This window comes from Antedon mediterranea, chromosome 5 (genome assembly GCF_964355755.1).
Source record: "Antedon mediterranea chromosome 5, ecAntMedi1.1, whole genome shotgun sequence".
In the NCBI taxonomy this organism is placed as follows: Eukaryota; Metazoa; Echinodermata; class Crinoidea; order Comatulida; family Antedonidae; genus Antedon; species Antedon mediterranea.
In genome coordinates this window covers 3,664,183-3,681,738 of record NC_092674.1, presented here as the reverse complement: position 1 = coordinate 3,681,738, position 17,556 = coordinate 3,664,183, and the positions used below count along the sequence as shown (strand labels likewise).

At 37.0% G+C, this 17,556-nt stretch overlaps 1 protein-coding gene across 1 annotated transcript; it reads right to left on the bottom strand.

The window, feature by feature from the left end:
- Positions 1 to 5,374: 5,374 nt before the first annotated feature.
- Positions 5,375 to 17,068, bottom strand: LOC140049025 (chordin-like protein 1). Its single transcript, XM_072093837.1, has 9 exons — positions 16,879 to 17,068; positions 16,041 to 16,204; positions 15,734 to 15,833; positions 12,846 to 12,995; positions 11,253 to 11,350; positions 10,481 to 10,583; positions 9,102 to 9,308; positions 7,732 to 7,836; positions 5,375 to 6,880 (listed from the first exon to the last, which is right to left on the bottom strand). The coding sequence occupies exons 1-9, from the start codon at positions 17,066 to 17,068 to the stop codon at positions 6,696 to 6,698; spliced, it is 1,302 nt and encodes a 433-aa protein (XP_071949938.1). The 3' UTR covers positions 5,375 to 6,695.
- Positions 17,069 to 17,556: the final 488 nt, after the last annotated feature.

The window sequence follows — 17,556 nt, the reverse complement described above, 5'->3', positions numbered from 1 at the left end:
AATGTATGGGCACATCACATTTTTATCGCTTAAAGCGAAATACCAAATAAAAAAATTCAAAAAAATACAACAAAGATTGATAGTGTAGATAGAGCTAGATAGAGTAAATTTGTGAAAACTCCATTTTATCAATGCTGGTTATTTCGCGTATTGTTGTGCAGACTTTAATTAGTCGAAAATGTTCAATCCCTTAAGACAAATTAGCATCTTATGAGCTTAGACAGCGGAAATGCCAGATCATGGAGATATCAATAAAAATAACCCATAGAAAGATAAATCAATGATCACGTGATTGTTATTGCTACTGGTGACATACCTGGCAACGTTTGTGACGTCATGTTAATTATTTAGCCGACAGACACATTCAGTTTTAAAGATGCATTTTCACGAACTTGAAAACAAAAGTTTCAATTAAAAAAAAATATTTCTTGAAATACTTTCTGCTGTTAAATACTATTTATTTTGACAATATATTTTATTTCACAAATTAAATATTTTATATACTGCGGACTGTGTGTGTGTTCTGGTCCTGTTTTTGATTGGCGCGGAACTTTCAGGTAGTTTCGACAGAAGATGTACAGAAATCTAGATGGAATAATCCACCATGTATATATTCTTTTAATTTTACAAATATTGATGCAAATACTATCAAAACGAGATTGTACAAATTACCTGAAAAAAACCTTGATGTATTAGAGTTTTATAGTAAGCTTTTGATGTTGGCGGCGCCATATATCTCATATCCATTATGTCACATTGTAAACCTTTCCCTTATGTCTGGGTGTATCCCAGGTGACTGGAAAGTTGCAAGGACGACCCCAATCTATAAGGGAAAGGGTAGTAAAGAGAGTATGAACAACTACAGACAAATTTCTGTTGTCGGTCATATTGCAAAAATTATTGAGAGAGTTGTTCAGGAACAAATAATTACCTTTCTTGAGTCTTATGATTTAATTAATGTGGACCAATTTGCGTTTTTATAAAACCATTCCACTGTAACGTGCTGACACAGAGTGGTTGATGATTGGTTGGAAAGTTTTAATGATTCTGAATTGATCGGCGCTTGTTTCTTAGATACATCTAAATGTTTTGATCGATCACTCAATTCTTGTATATAAACTTGAAAAATACGGTTTCAGTGAAAATGTTTTAAATTGGTTTGTAAATTATTCTGAAAAACAGAAAACAGTTTGTATACTGCAACAATAGAAAATCTAAACTGAGAGATATTAACATTGGTGTTCCGCAAGGAAGTGTCCTTGGGCCCATCCTTTTTCTTCTTTTTATTAATTATATTTCGCCGTCTGTTATAAGTGGAACTTGCAGCATTTTTGCTGATGATGTTGTTGTGTATACTACTGGTAATTGTCTGTAAACGATTCTCTACAAATAATCATGAATAATGTTAAAAACCACCTCTCAATCAATACAGACAAAACTAAGGTCATGTTACTCAGAAACAGTCGTTCAGTAGATAATATCCAACTGGATATTAAAATTGGGCCCACCAAAATTGAACAAGTTGATAGCATAAGATATCTGGGAGTTATTATAGATGAAATGTTAACGTGGAAACAGAATACCCAGTCTATCAGTAAAAATATTGGATATAAAATTTCAATGTTTGTCTAAATAAATCATTATTAGAAACGTTGTTTTTGAGTACCATACAAATACCTCTGAGCAAAACAAGAATATCTTGAAGCGTCTTCATAGAAGAGCGGCTCGCATTGTTACCCAACATTTTGATTTTGTTGACGTGAGGGGTGATGACATAATTCAGGATCTTTCCTGGAAAACATTTGAAGAGAGAAGAGATTTTTATCTAGCTAGTCTAATGTATAAATGTATCCACGGCCTTGCTCCAACCAGATTGACGAATGAAATTGAACTAATTGGGAATGTACACACCCATTCAACGCGTGGAGTAGACAACTTAAATGTTGTTATACCTCATTATACCCGTAGCAAAATGGATTCGTCTTTTAAAGTTGCAGACGGAAAAATATGGAATAACTTGCCAGCAGATATAAAACATTCACCCACGATTATGTTCTTTAAAGCTAGATACAGATCTCATTTCTTTTCATAACATTTAACTTCCAGTTTTTATTTTTTGTTGCTATTATTATTAATTGTAATTGTATAAGATTTAAATTTGTATCCGTTTTTGTCGACAGGACCACAATGCAAAACAAGTTTATTTCTACTTGATTGTGTATTATCCTGTATAAATATGTTGTTAAATAAATACATTAAATAAAAAGAAATGAACAAAACTAAACAAACCAATCTAACAACAGGACACTGAGCTCGCCTTACCAAGATGGGAACTCGTAACAGTCCTATGATCTTATGTCTGGCTGCGACAAATACCAACAGAATGCATTGGGGTAGTAACATTGTATACATATTCTCCGCGGCGCGTGGTGTCTATTATTAATGGTAAATATTATTTTGATTACCTTGGTTTGCTTATGCATAATATATCATGCGAAACGCACAGTAGTGTAAAGGTATTGTGTGGGAGGGACTAAAAGATCATAAACGTGCGAAAGTTGTAGGAGTAAGGATAGTAAAGTCTGCAATGTGTGACTAAGATTCGACCATTTGGGCGTTCGCAATTATACACCTCTAGTATATATTCTATATATAGACATTTAATTGAGCTGTGATGAATTACAAAATAATCCAAACATTTGGGGCACGCAGCGTCCTAGTTACTCTCCCTACATGCTCTGTATGCCCCAAGTTCTATTTCATTGTCAAATTCTGCCTGAGCCAGTGATTTTCATAGACTCAAGTCTCATAAGATATTAGAGCCTAGAGATTTTTCGGTGACCAACCTCAGGTCAATCGAGAGTGAGGGGGACGGGGATGAGGACACATGTCGCATTTTTTCCCGCATGCGCACAATGAACTAACATGCCGTAGTTTGGTCGACCGTCGTTCCTATTTTCAGCATTTTGTTACAAACCATTCAAATATTGTCATGGTGTTATAATTATAGCCTAGTGCAACTCCAAATCGTCATTTTTTTGCTTTATCAATACTATAGTTACTGCAGTAATAGAATTTTGAGGTACCCATATAATAGTCTTGGATGAAGGAGAGTGAAAATAACAATGATAATGACAATATAATTTATTTATTTGGCGAACCTTTTCAGGGTATGAAAGAACGTTCTTTCAACCTTAAAAAATAACACATAAAATTTCTGACATAAATAATTGGTGTATCTTATACATAATTTATATAACGCAACAGACAGATAACTAAACAAATACAACATTTCGTGAATAAATTTAGCTTGAGATTTTGTTGTTGATCTGGTATTAAGTAATTGGTGCATATGGAGTGAGATGCGAAAATGGATTAATCTGTATTATCCAACCGACTGCTAATTTAGTACGGATGCATACAGAACCGTTAACACGTCCAACTAAATCGTTGTTCCCATTAGAGACGTAACACAAGGACGTACGCGCAACGCAAGCGTGTTGACCAATGACAAGCGACAGTTTTTAATAATCCATCGCTTGTGAGCGGTCAACTCACTTAAAGCGTGGTTCCCACTAGCGACGCAACACAAGGACGTAACGCAACGCAAGTGAATTGACCAATCACAAGCGATGGCTTATTCGCTTGTGATTGCTAACTGTCTATAACTTCGCTTGTCATTGGTTAAAACGCTTGCGTTGCGTTTACGTCCTTGCGTTACGTTCTAGTGGGAACCAAGCTTAAGCGTGGTTCCCACTAGCGACGCAACACAAGGACGTAACGCAACGCAAGTGAATTGACCAATCACAAGCGATGGCTTATTCGCTTGTGATTGCTAACTGTCTTTAACTTCGCTTGTCATTGGTTAAAACGCTTGCGTTGCGTTTACGTCCTTGCGTTACGTTCTAGTGGGAACCAAGCTTTACCTTGCGTTACGTCCTTGCGTTGCGTCGCTAGTGGGAACCAAGCTTTTCTAGTACTAGGCCCTATAAAAATGTACGGTAATGAATGAAAGTAAAAGCGGTCGTATAATAATTTGTTTAAAAATAACTGTTGGAACGTATTACGATGGATGTTAATAATAAGTAACCGTTTTAATTATCATTCGAGGAGCGCTACAACTTGGCGATAGAAAGCTAACGTCGTTTTAAGAGCCCCTAGTTATTAAATAACCGCACTGTATAATGGTACTTTAGGTAATCTCAAAAAATGTCGGTGCTTTTGAGTATAATTGGCACCAATCCGATGGATAAATCTCGCTCTCATTAGCATGTCGTTAAGAAAAAGATCTGTCTGTCTTGAACACAGTTCTAGCGTTTTTAGACGGGATTTTGTTTAAACTTGAGAATTAATTCTCTCATTTGTGCTTATAATTCAAGCCCAGATTTCAATATACCAATGTGGTTTTGGCAGACTGACATTCCGAGATTCTTTTTCGCGCTTTTATACTGCCATCATAAAAATTAATGAAATGCTTATTGTACTCAAAAAAAGTGTGATGTGCCCAAATATGGCAGTGATATGACATCATCGTGTCGATATAATTGGGCACATCGCATTTCTTTGTCACGTAAAGTTTGATAGTGTAGACAAGGCTTTATAGTGGAAATTAGTTTGGAGATAAATATTGGTTCCCACTAGATAGAGACGCAACGCAAAGACGTAGACGCAACGCAAGTCAGTTGGACCAATGACACGAGAGTCGAGTTCGAATATCCCATCGCTTAAAGCTCTGTCTACACTATCAAACTTTATGTGACCATGAAGAAATAACTTATTGCTCAATGATGTGACAAAACACTTTTTTGGTCAAACTATTTTGATAGTGTAGACAGAGCTTAAGATTGGGCAAATCGCGTTGTGTGGCCAGTGGGAACCAAGCCTAATTGGTATCGTAACTTGTATATACTTGTGTCGGTGTGCATGTACAGAAAAATCATAATTGGTGTTGAAACTTTATGGTAGAAAGATTGGTTTGTGTCCGTTTAGGTGTATCGCTGTTCAACATATCTAGGCATATATTCTTATGTTCCGCATTAATTAATGTTCTTGTTTGAAACTTAACTTATTCCGCATTCGAATAAATGATCGAATCAGAGAGGTTACAGTCGTGCGTCATTAATTATAACGCTTGGTTCCCACTAGGACGTAACGCAAGGACGTAGATGCAACGCAAGCGTGTTGACGTCCCAATGACAAGCGACAGTGCATTGCATTGCGTTACGTCCTTTCGGTACGTCCTAGTGGGAACCAAGCTTAAGTTGTCTTTATGTCTTTTTGTTACATTCCATCGAATGCAACCGTTCAGTCTAAAGTTAGAAAAGGAATCGAACATACTGTGAAATAACAACAAAAATTGCTAGAATCTGTTCTCAGTTAATATATGTATTTAGCTTATTTACAACGAATCATATTTTACAAATATGGAATGATTCACAAATTACATACAAATAATGCCTTATTAATGTTATTTATGTAGGATTATACTAACAAATATAAGTTTAGTCTTTGTAAACATTAATTAGTTTCTAATTACACAATGCTCCAGGTGAGAAATAGGAAATTGGGGGGGGGGGGGGGGGGGTGGGGGGCGGTAATCTGAAAGATAGTGTTATACCACTTTTTAGCCTAGCCTAGCCTTGCAAAACTGAAGCTTACACACTCCGTGGCGTTAACATCGGCGTGTTGTATATGGTGTATGTACCCTCCGGAGTTTTGCTAGGCGACCGTGTGAAAGGGGTTTTAGACAACGTGGAATGATAATATACAGGTACCTAACAATGAGAAGCCATTATGTACAATTGTGCAATATTATTATCATTATTATCGTTAGAGTCCCCATACATCTTAAGTACATTTAATTTAACACCGCATTTTGCAGCTTAACAGTGTGTTTTAATTCCTTGGAATATAATGACATATATTTACTATTTCCTCTATTTAGCAATTAAGAAACAATACAAAAATTACGTACAAAATATTTGCATGGAATGAAAATTAGATATAAGCGACGAAAGAACCAGGAATGTAAGCAACGCAATGGAATGGTGACGTACCGTAATTACGCCAAAGTAACGTCAATTTGTTACGTCAAGCAACGCATTGGAATGGTGACGTACCGTAATTACGTCAGAGTAACGTCATTTTGTTACGTCACGCAACAAATTGGAATAGTGACGACGATTACGCCATCGTATCGTTTTTTACGTTTACGCATTTTTCAAACCAGAAACACAAACGTTCTGATATGATTTACGCACAAAATATCGGCAGCTAGCTTGGCTAGTTGGTCGGACATCGAATTGTTTTTTTTCCAAAATAATTCGTTACGGCGAAAGACGTGACAATCACATAAAGCATATAACCATTCATATATTGAATACATAATTTAGATTCAGTGGGATTTTTGTATACCCTGAAGCTTACGCCAGAACACTGTAAATATTGTTTTGCCGCCCTCAATGATCACAATCATACAAATTGCAGCAAGCAAGTGGGCCTTCTTAAATTAGGCCTGCTAATTATTATACCTTATTATATAGCATAGTTATTTTCTAACATAGAATTTACTGCACATAAGAAGACTACATTAAGAGTTTGACTTTAAAAGTCCGAAATGGTAACTTTCGCTCAGTATTGGCTCTTCGGTATTTCGTCATAGTTGGGTGTGGTCTTTGGTATTTTCGTTAGGATTTTCAGCCGCGCCTAGATTTAGACTTCCTCACTCGTCTTGCTTTGGTTTTATTGTAAGGACAATTTTCTTGTCTAGTTACCTTTCGTAGTCTTAAAACTTTTGTGATCTTTCGAACCTGCTTCTTGCAATTCCCGTCGCAGTTTTTTAAAGTCTTCTGTTCTTTGTTAAGTAGATTTCTTAGTTTATCTGCAATATACAACGTATGATCTAGTATTATTATTCATATAAATAGACGTTCTTTCTGATCCAAAAAAAAGCTGCAGAAATTGGATATGGTCGTCTGTACCAAAGACTAGTGTATACTTCGCATGATTGCAACCAAATTGGTATTAGTAAAGAGTTCCAAAAGAAGAATGCGCAGATATATATCTTGTTTTATTGATTCATTTATCCCATGTTATTGCTAATATTATACAGGTAATAATAATAATAATAAAATGTTTATTCGAACGAAAAGTTAAAACTTACGCTACACTGATAAAGTTTACAAACTATAAAAAAACGAACAGTTTTCAACAGTTTGCTAGTGTAACAAACAAACTTGGACGAACTGCAGAAAATAAGTTTGCAGAACTTACAAACAAACTCGTTTGGTGAGGTCTATACACTTAGCGAATCGAACAGCACTATCTGTAGTCTGTGACAGGCAACACAGACTTCTCCAAAGAGTTTGCAAACAACTTTGGTCTTTTAGCCCACAGGTTGCTCGAGTTTGAAATACTAAACTTTGGTAGTGTAGACTTCCGCAAACTAGTTTGGTGAGGTCTATGCACTTAGCGAATCGAACAGCACTATCTGTAGTCTTTGACACAGGCAACACAGACTTCTCCAAAGAGTTTGCAAATAACTTTGGTCTTTTAGCCTACAGGTTGCTCGAGTTTGCAATGCTAAACTTCGGTAGTGTAGACTTCTGCAAACTAGTTTGCCGAAGTTTGTCAACTTGTCACTGCAAACTTTGGAAAGTTTTCTTGACAAACTCGGAATTTGCTTGAGTTTGTCAACAAATGTGTCTGTAGGTTAGACTAGGCTTTACTTACGATTAGTTGTAGCGCCTTCAATTGTGTATTTATCAGGATGTTTCGTTAAAAGGTCCGCAAACTCTCTCATTGTGATATCGATTATCTGAAAACTCCTGATAGATCCTAAAGAACAAAAGACAAAAGAAATTGATTATCGTATTAACAATAAACCCATCTTCGATATTATGAAGTTAACCTTTTCGTGAAATGGGTAAAAATGAAAATGGCTTTTTTAAACACAAGATTTCAATTTATTTTTCCAAATTGCATGAGATTAATTGATAAGGTAATATTTAAAATAAAGCAAAAATGGAGGGGAAAACTTGGAAAAGAGCAATGGCTACCATTATACATTTTAAAAATTAAAGTATTATAGTGTAAGTAAAATTGATAAATAGAAAATATATGTGATCGTCCGATCGGCACTCTGGAAACCCTTTAATATTTAGTTTATAAAAAAATGTTTGTTAGGCCTATATATTGCAATGTATATTAATTTTGTCTATCTAATACCGTTGTAGAGATTCTTCTTTTAGGAACATGATATACGTTATAATAAAATAATAAAACTATCAATTTTAAGTAAAGAAAATAATAAAATAAAACAAATGTATCCGAAGAACGTACTATCTGAGTTGAGGTGATACTTAAGATTAGTGAATACGCCTTGTGGCCGTTACCGTAACTTTAAACACATTAAGTTTCCATTTTATTGCTCGTATTGCAATTAGCCCAGCTTGTCGGTTTAAGCAGGGAGATATTTACGTTGCAGTATTTCCTCTCGGGGCAATCAAACAGTTCAATTGAGTCGCGTTAATTATACTCTTGACTTCTCAGTTCCCTTTACCTTCATTTGACATCACATGTCTGCTGTTAACAAATTCGCAAAAGTACGCACAGTCGTGGATTTAAACGCGTGACATACTCCTAATAAGCATGATTCCCACTGGCGAAGCAACGTACCGCGCAACTCAACGACGTATTGACGCAAACAGCGACGTATCGACGCCAACTTCTGTATTGTGTAATCACAAGTGAGAACCGACGACGCAACATTGTTGCAAAATCGCGAGTTTGAGTTCACGCAGATGGGGAAAACACAATTATTGGAAGAACATTTTCTTACGTTGCGTAGGTTACTTTACGTTGCGTCGCTAGTGGGAACCAAGCTTTACTGGCTGTATGCTCTATTAATCACAAAAGTATCCATAAAGCGTGGTTACCACTAGAACGCAACGCAGCGACGTATCGACGCAAAGTGATGTATTGCGAATCACAAGTGAGATTGCGTTAAGTTGCGTCGCTAGTGGGGGAAGCCTTAGGCCTTTAAATATCAACAAATTCTCTACTTAGACATCTATATTTTGGAGTAAAAATTATGTTCCTACCATTATTATTCAAAATCCATTGGTGCAAACCCACTGTCTTCTTGTCTATCCTTTCTATGACGTAGCTGACCTCCTGACCTTTTCCCGAACTCCTCTTTTCTTTATCCGGCGTAGTGGAGTACACGACAACATTCTCCCGTTGTTGAAGGCACATTGGCGGCTCTGCTTTAATGGACGGTCTGTTAGAAAACGGGACCCTGTTACTATCTACAATAACAAAAAGATATTGATTATTATTACTGTTAAGTTAGCATTATAAAAATACCCGGATCACCCAACTCGTCTTGGTGACGAGTTTACTACTGTACTGCTACTATAAGGATTGGTTCCCACTTGGACGCAACGCAAGGACATAACCGCATCGCAAGTAATTTGACCAATCACGACGCGATGGATCATCCAAACTGTCGCTTGTGATTGGTCAACTCACTTGTGTTGCGCGTACGTTGTTACGTTGCATCCAAGTGGGAACCAAGCTTTAATACAAGTTGTTAATAATGCGCTGGAAATATTGAAGATAAAATTAGATAATGTAAGCCGTATTCATTGAGTCTATTTAGTCTTAGTTACTTACCCGGGTCAGGGGCCAATAACCCGGGTAGGTAACTAAGTCCGAACAGGCTAATTGTCTGTATATAATATGTGAATATACAGTTAGAACTGACGTTCAAGCCCCCTTGTCGATGTCATGTAAAACAAGGCTTATGTTAAACAGATGTTTTTACTACAGAAATAATTGCCGTTACTAGGAATTCCAGTGACAGCCTTTTCGCGAAACATTCAGCAATTAAATAACGATATTTCTAACAAGACCAATGCTACACAGAACCCAGTGCAACCGGTTCCCAAAAGTCACATGTAATTGATGAATGTAGGCCTACGAAAAGTTGAAATGTCAAAGCTTAATTTAACTTTAACTCAACGGCTTGAACGCAAAAGTTGTACTGTTCGGTAATGCTACTAAATGTAATTATAAATAATTCCCCCTAACGGCTAGTCAAAAAGGCATTACAATTCGATTTACCATTTAACAGGATTGGCATTTAATTGACCTAATTCAGGTTAGCCTTTCAAGGCATTAGGAATATACTTAAATTGCCAAATACTATTTACAACAAAACTTAAGCGTGGTTCCCACTAGCGACGGAACGTAACGCAATCTACGCAACGTAAGAAAATGCCCTTCCGATAATTATGTTTGCCCCCGCTTGCGTTAATTCAAATCTGCGATATTTGCAGCATTTTTGCGTCTTCGGTTCCCACTTGTGATTACGCAATTCATGACTTTGCGTCGATACGTCGCTGCGTTACGTTTTAGTGGGAACCACGCTTTACAACAAAACTTAAAATAGTAAGGTGATTAGACACTATAGGCCTACCTGGGCATGTTGGACAACAGTGACCTGTGACCGCCACCGGAAAGCTACACGGTAAGTCCTCATTCTTCTTGCAAACCACAGGAGTGCAGTTCATCTCACCGTTCTTTAAAGAAAGGCATTCATTATATATAGCACAATGATTAAAGCTCTGTCTACACTATCAAACTTTATGAACTTCGAACCTTTTTAATAAAACAGTAGCAACTTTGATGCCATATTTTTAATGTACAGTGACTATTGATTACCTTTTTGAAACAAACTGTGTATATTTAAAGAATTGGTATTATTGAAAAGTTATCTAGGGTGGTTGTTATGCTTTTTTCTGCGTTGCGTCTACGTCCTACGCGCTACGTCCTAGTAGTAGCCAATCATCAAAGACAATAACAACACTGATCAAATGGTTATTACGTACACGACATATTGCGCAGTAAATGTTAGATTGCAAAAGGAAGTCCCAGCCAATAAAGCAATAAAATATTATTTTGAAAACTGTAAGCAACAAAAGTATTGAGAACGACCACAATCCACACTACCGGTAACTCTATCGAACGACCTGATCACTCTTCATAAACAGTCATCAACTGCACTACCCCCTAGGATCAATAGCATAAAAGATATAGAAACGATTCAGATAATAGCCGAAAACACTGGAGGAAAGCAATCCGAGATATAAGCAAAGCGGCCGAGGCGGGAAAATCATTAGACTATCTGCCGGCAATAAAGAAGAAGAAGAAGAAGAAGAAGAAGAATAAATGTTAGATTGTCAACTTACTATACAATGACATACGACGCAGTCCATTACTCCAAATGGATACACATTCGGGTGCCACCTTTGACCATGTATGTATAAGCCATTATCTGTTTTACAAGCTGGAATACAATTAATTGAAAGACAATAATTATGTAATTAGAAATGGTAGGCCTATTATGTAAAGCATGAGTTCTTGTATAGCTTCAGAAACACGTAATCATTGTTTTAAGGCGTTGTTAATAAAAAATATCTTAATCTTTTAAGCGTGATTCCCACTAGAGACGCAACGCAAAGATGTAGATGCAACGACTGTTCGAACAATCCATCGTTTGTGATTGGTCAAGTCACTTACGTTGCGTTACGTCCTTGCGCTGTGCGTCTCTAGTGAAAACCACGCTTAACAGATTGAGATATACAGTAAACCCCTTACTAAGAAGACATCGTAGGGACCCAACACAATATCTTCTTAATATGGGTGTCCACTAAGTAGGGTTGACCATAGTATTAACCTCTAAAGACTCTTTCGTTTCACGAAAATGTTGGTTTCCACTTGGACGCAACGCAAAGACGACACGCTTGCCGTAAGTAATATTTGACCAATCATGACAAGACAGATCATCCGAAGTGTCGCTTATGATTGGTCAACCTATTTGCGTTGCGCCTACGCCGCTGTGTTGCGTCCTAGTGGGAACCAATCTACAATAGGTGTGTCCAAGCGAAAAAGTTCTACTCTTAGGCCTATTGATATTTGTTACGGTTATTTTTTTTTCTAATATCTTTAGGTTGCCCTTAGGCCTCTAAAGGTAGAGCTCATGTGCTACGTATATAATTGCTAATTATTTTAAAAATAATATTAAATTATTCTTGGTACTTGCTGATTACGTACGTATCACGTAAATGTATCGCGGTTAAGTACGTGCGGACCCGATGAAAGTGTTGTTATAAGTGGACTTAAAAACGAAAGTAGTAATTATTATGTTTGTACTTAATCGGGTTCTAGTTGGTTTTAAACAATTATTTAATGTCATGAACTTATTAAAGTAATCCTACTAACCACCTGTCTATTTAGTATTCTTGAATCTTAATTAAGAAACATATTGTATTTTATCGAATTATTCTCATAATGGATTACAATGTTAATACAGTAAAAACAACACAATTTGAATATTGTATCGAAAGGTAAATGACGAAATCATATGGATTTTCCCGTTTTCTTTTATATTATAAACCAGATCCCTGCGGGGACCGGGGTTCCTAGTTGTGATAGACACTAAGGCTGTGTTTATACACCCTTCTTATGATATGCGCTTATTTGTATTAAGGGTGTTTTGTTAGACGAACGCCAGTCTCCTAAACTGAACCGTTCATACATCCAACCAGTGTAATGTTACAAATAATGGCATGCGGTGAATGATGAAAGGTTACATTTTTTATTTTACACAATTATACAATTTTTTTTCTTACGCGAAAAATAAAAAAGTAGGCCTATTATTGAACGACCATTCAATAGTGCGTACTATTGCACGCCATGTGAACCACAATTGTCCAATCAAATGACAGAAATTTATTTAGGTGTTATATAAAATCGTATATTGTATGTGCTTTATTACTCACATCCACCGGATACGTTCATTGGTCGATCCTTTTCTTCAGTATCTTCTAATATTATTGTTGGACGGGTTTCTAATTCTGAAGTTTGTATCTCAGCATTGTGAGCTAGTCGTTGAGTCGAGTTATTATTCCCTCGTTGAGATTCTTCCACTTCTGGAGCAAAAAAAAGAGAATATTATGATGAGATGAATGGTATCCAGGTGTGTGAAGGTATTAAAGCGTGGTTCCCACTAATGACGTAACGCAACCTACGCAACGTAAGAAAATGCCTTTCCAATAATTGTGTTTGCCCCCGCCTACTTGAAATCAAACCTGCAATGTTTCCAGCATTGTTGCGTCGTTGGTTCCCACTTGTGATTACACAATACAGCAGGTTGCGTCGATACGTCGCTGCGTTGCGTTTGCGTTCTAGTGAGAACCAAGCCTAAAGAAGTAAATTAGGCATCTACTCGGTCTTATATTCAATTAATTACCGGGACATACTGTCATTGTAAACTTGTTTCGTACAATAAATATAATTTATTTTGCACACCAATTGAAACGCACAAAACGAGGAAAACCACAGAGATCGCTACCTCGGCCCGACGAACGCCAATTGTATAGTAGTATAGACATAGTTTTAGGAATGGCAAGAGACAACGCGAGATTTAATCTTAATGCAAAATGTGATGAGCGAAATTATTTAAAATATCTTCGGAAAGCACCCACCATTGCCGCAGTCCCGTCTCGTGTGATTGCTGAACAACCAACTTTTCCTCACATAAAAAAATATAAAGTGTTGACCATTCCATCGAGTAATCAGTTCTCCGTTAATTATACCGCCCTGGTCGGTGATCAGGTGTTGACTAATTATAGACACCCCCGCGCGGTGGAGTGTATATTTCGGAACGTTGTGTTTTATCACGCGCACGAAGAGCTTTCTGTCTGCAATATAGCATACATTTAAATGAATGAAGAGTAACATATACTTATTTTATTTCTAATAATAGCGAGAAAATGATATTCAATATGTTATGTAGACTTATGACGATAAATATAGGCACGTATAGCTTTACTTCAAAAGCGAAGCAAAATTTGCATTTAGCAATTAGGTACCGTACGTAATAAACCTGCATTTTATTAATGATCAATTAAAATCACATATACTGTAATGATTTAAGCTTGGTTCCCACTAGGACGCAACACAAGCGGGTTTTCCAATCACAACGCGATGGATCATCGAACTGTCGCCTGTCATTGGTTAACTTTTTTGAGTTGCGTCATAGTGGGAACCAAGCTTTACTGTTTGACAAAAGCGACGGATTAATTCGAATTGTCGCTTGTCATTGGTCAACTCGTTTGCGTTTGCGCTGTACGTCCTTGCGCCGCGTCCTAGTGGTGGGAACCATTTTAACCTGTGAAAATGAACACCAGAGGTTGTATCCTTTATAAGATTATGTATTAATTATGTATTATTTATAGGCCTACTGGGAAGCTACTGTTCTCCCACAGTGCTTAGTATGTGTGTACACCGGGGTAACGCCCTACTCGTCTCGAAGGATGTACTAGGTTCTTTAAAGTGCACATGAGCTGGATGTGTACACTACGGTTTATAATCCTTATCCGAGAAGACTCATTCTACCACGAAAACCATGGAGTGAGAAAGCCTAGAACCCTTGCTATAATGTTAACCTTATTTGTTTTCTTTCTTGGTCCCATGATAGATGTTTAATCCAAGGGATCCACATTCCATTATCAGCCTACATCTACTTTAAATTAAATCGTTCTCATGTGAAAGGGTATTGTCTGCTGCTAGACTAATCAATTGAGAATACCTAAACGGTAATTTTGAAAGTCTGTTTTAAGACATGACATCCATTTTGACCTGTCATTAATGTGTGAACATTGAAATGTAAGATGTCAAATAGTGATGAATGTATCTCCTGCATATTATGCATTATTTGATTGCCTTAAGCGATCATCTTGAATGTTGTGCACATTCGTATAAACTCAAATTGAACATTAGACATCAATGATGCATTATCAGAGCCATTTTAAAATGTATTCGGATTAGACAAAAAAAAAACCTAACTTTACAATGTACGTACATTCAACAATGTTTAATTGATTGTGTGTTCTATGTAACGTACCGGATAAAGCTTGGTTCCCAATAGAGACGCAACGCAAGTAAGTAACGCAACGTAAGTGATTTGACCAATCATAATATTCGAACTGTCGCTTTTCATCGGTCAACTCGGATGCATTGCATCTACGTTGTTACGTTGCGTCTCTAGTGGGAACCAAGCTTAAATAAATTATGAGGCCTAAAGCTGATTTTCCACTAGGCGAATTTGTTAGCGCGAATCGAAAGCGTTAGCTTATACGCATGCGTATTCATGTTTCCATCTTCCAAATCCCTATCTACGCATGCGTATAACCTGACGCATTCGATTCGCTCGAACAAATTCGCCTAGTGGAAAATCGGCTTTAGACGAGCCTGTCGATTCGAAACGTCATTCAGCGCACGCATGGAATCGAAAACAATAGATCTATATTAGGATCATTTTATATTCCTCTTTAACTGCTGAAACAAAGCAATAAGGTTTATCGCAAATAGCTTGGGAGCAGACGTCACGACGCGTACGTACATGATTTGTTGTTTGTACGTACGCGTCGTGACGTTTGCATAAGTATGTACTACTGTACTGTAAAATGACGTTTTTCGTGAAATAATGTTATTTGCGATAAACTTAAAGCTCTGTCTACACTATCAAACTAGTTTGACAAAAAAAGTGGCGATGGTAGTGATTATGTCTAAAATAGACATCATCATGTCCATATATGGGCACATCCAATTTGTTTTGTCACATAAAGTTTGATAGTGTAGACAGCTCAGAGCTTTATAAACTCACCTTTGATTCGGCATATTGGACAACATGAATTTGGCAAGTACAACGGCTGCTTACAAGGGACGGGGATACATCTACGTAGTGCGCATTCAATATGTCCATCCTGTACAAAAAAGTAAAATCAATGGTTGGTTCACATTGAATTTTCAGACGAATTCACAAGATGGCTTCACTGTAATATACTTGATTGTGTGTATGTTGTACAGCCTGAAGACGATCAGTGTTTGGGTTTGTTAAATTTTGTAATCGAAGAAGCATTCAGATCTGTGTAAGTTATTAAAATGAAAGTTTGATAATAACTAATAATTACCACGCATGTGCACTGGGTACATTGGTTGGGTCGTACGCTGCTGTATTCTTCCAATGTGAAAGATTCGCCCTGACGATATGTACTTTCGCCGTGGCGACACTCCGACTCTTCTGCTGTTTCTATCGACGAATGGCTACTGCCCAACGTTGAATTTTCTTCAGAATCTGTAATTTGGAAGATCGTATATTAGCCTACGTCACCGTCTGGTCTCTACACTGACTAATTTGCGAATTCGAGCAAGAAGGTTTTCTTCAATTTTGCTAGGGTAGACCATGCCAAACTACAGGCAAACTACAGAAAGTCTACCCTAAAAAACGTAAGTTTGCAAACTCGAGCAAGATTCGAGTTTACAAACAGTAGTATGGTATAGTTTGGTAGACTAGGCTGGGTTTATCAAGTCTACGACAGACTGATATTATAATTTTATATAATACGTTTGGAACTGGACCACCTGTTGCATGGTCCTATCTTTCAATTCACTAATGTATGTTTTATCTATTTTTTATGTATGCATTTTATTGAGAAGTTGAATAAATATAAATAAATATATGTTGGTTCGCCCTACATACTTTTGTGACACGGGGTTTTCATGCTAGAGTTGAGTTATCTATGATGCTATGCTCTAAGTGGGTGAACATTCTTCAACGTGCATTTGCCTTCTTTATAACTATCATTAGCCAAGGTTTTAAGCAACATGCATTGGTGGCGACTACAGTACATTTACAGAACATCGAAATATACAATGCGTATAGGGGAAGGATTGGTGTGAGAGGGTACGAGGGTGAGGAGGAATCAATGTGATATTCAGCTTGCAAGAGGCAGCAGTCCGTTACCCCACCTGTGCACTGCTTGCAACATTGACCGGCGATACTTTTTACGCTCTCACATAACGTCACATCGGGGCATTGTATACGCTGACAGCTGACGTCATCTTGATGCAAACACGTGCATAACGTACAGTAATCTAAACCACTTTGTACAAAGTACGGATGCCAACTGGATCCCACAGAATACGTATCCCGACCCATACTACACACTCCTAAAATAAGTGACCATTCATAGAATATAAATTATATTATCATAACTTTGCATACCAATGAATAGGTTCTATTATTCCAATGATATATAGTATAGGCTCTCGAGTACTAGACTGTGTTTCGACTTAATATAGTAAAAGACAAATATTTTGGCACATATGGCGTTTCATGCGTATAATACTTCAGCTCTTGGGGCAAGTCCAACCAATGCATTTTGTCACACGTGAGAGAGAAAAAAACATCTAGTCGGACAACTTTTAGTCTGTCAGACGACTCAACTGAAAAATCTTTATAAATCGATCGGTTTATGTTTTTAAGAAACCGATTAAAACGTGCCGATTCAATCTTTTAATATATTACGGATCAAAGTTGATTTTTCTCATTTAAGTTCAATCGACTTTTGATATTTGGGATCAAAATGTGCTTACAATTTAAACAATGAAAGGTTTATTTTACTAAAATGTCGAGATAATGAATCG

Bases quoted from the DNA above. Each gene is read 5' to 3' on its own strand.
- LOC140049025 (XM_072093837.1), bottom strand. From the start codon at position 17,068: ATGGGTCGGGATACGTATTCTGTGGGATCCAGTTGGCATCCGTACTTT. The intron at 12,996-15,733 runs GTGAGTTTATAA...TTTTTGCTCCAG, and splicing joins TCCAATATGCCGAATCAAAG to AAGTGGAAGAATCTCAACGA. The intron at 7,837-9,101 runs GTAGGAACATAA...TTTGTTCTTTAG, and splicing joins ATGGATTTTGAATAATAATG to GATCTATCAGGAGTTTTCAG.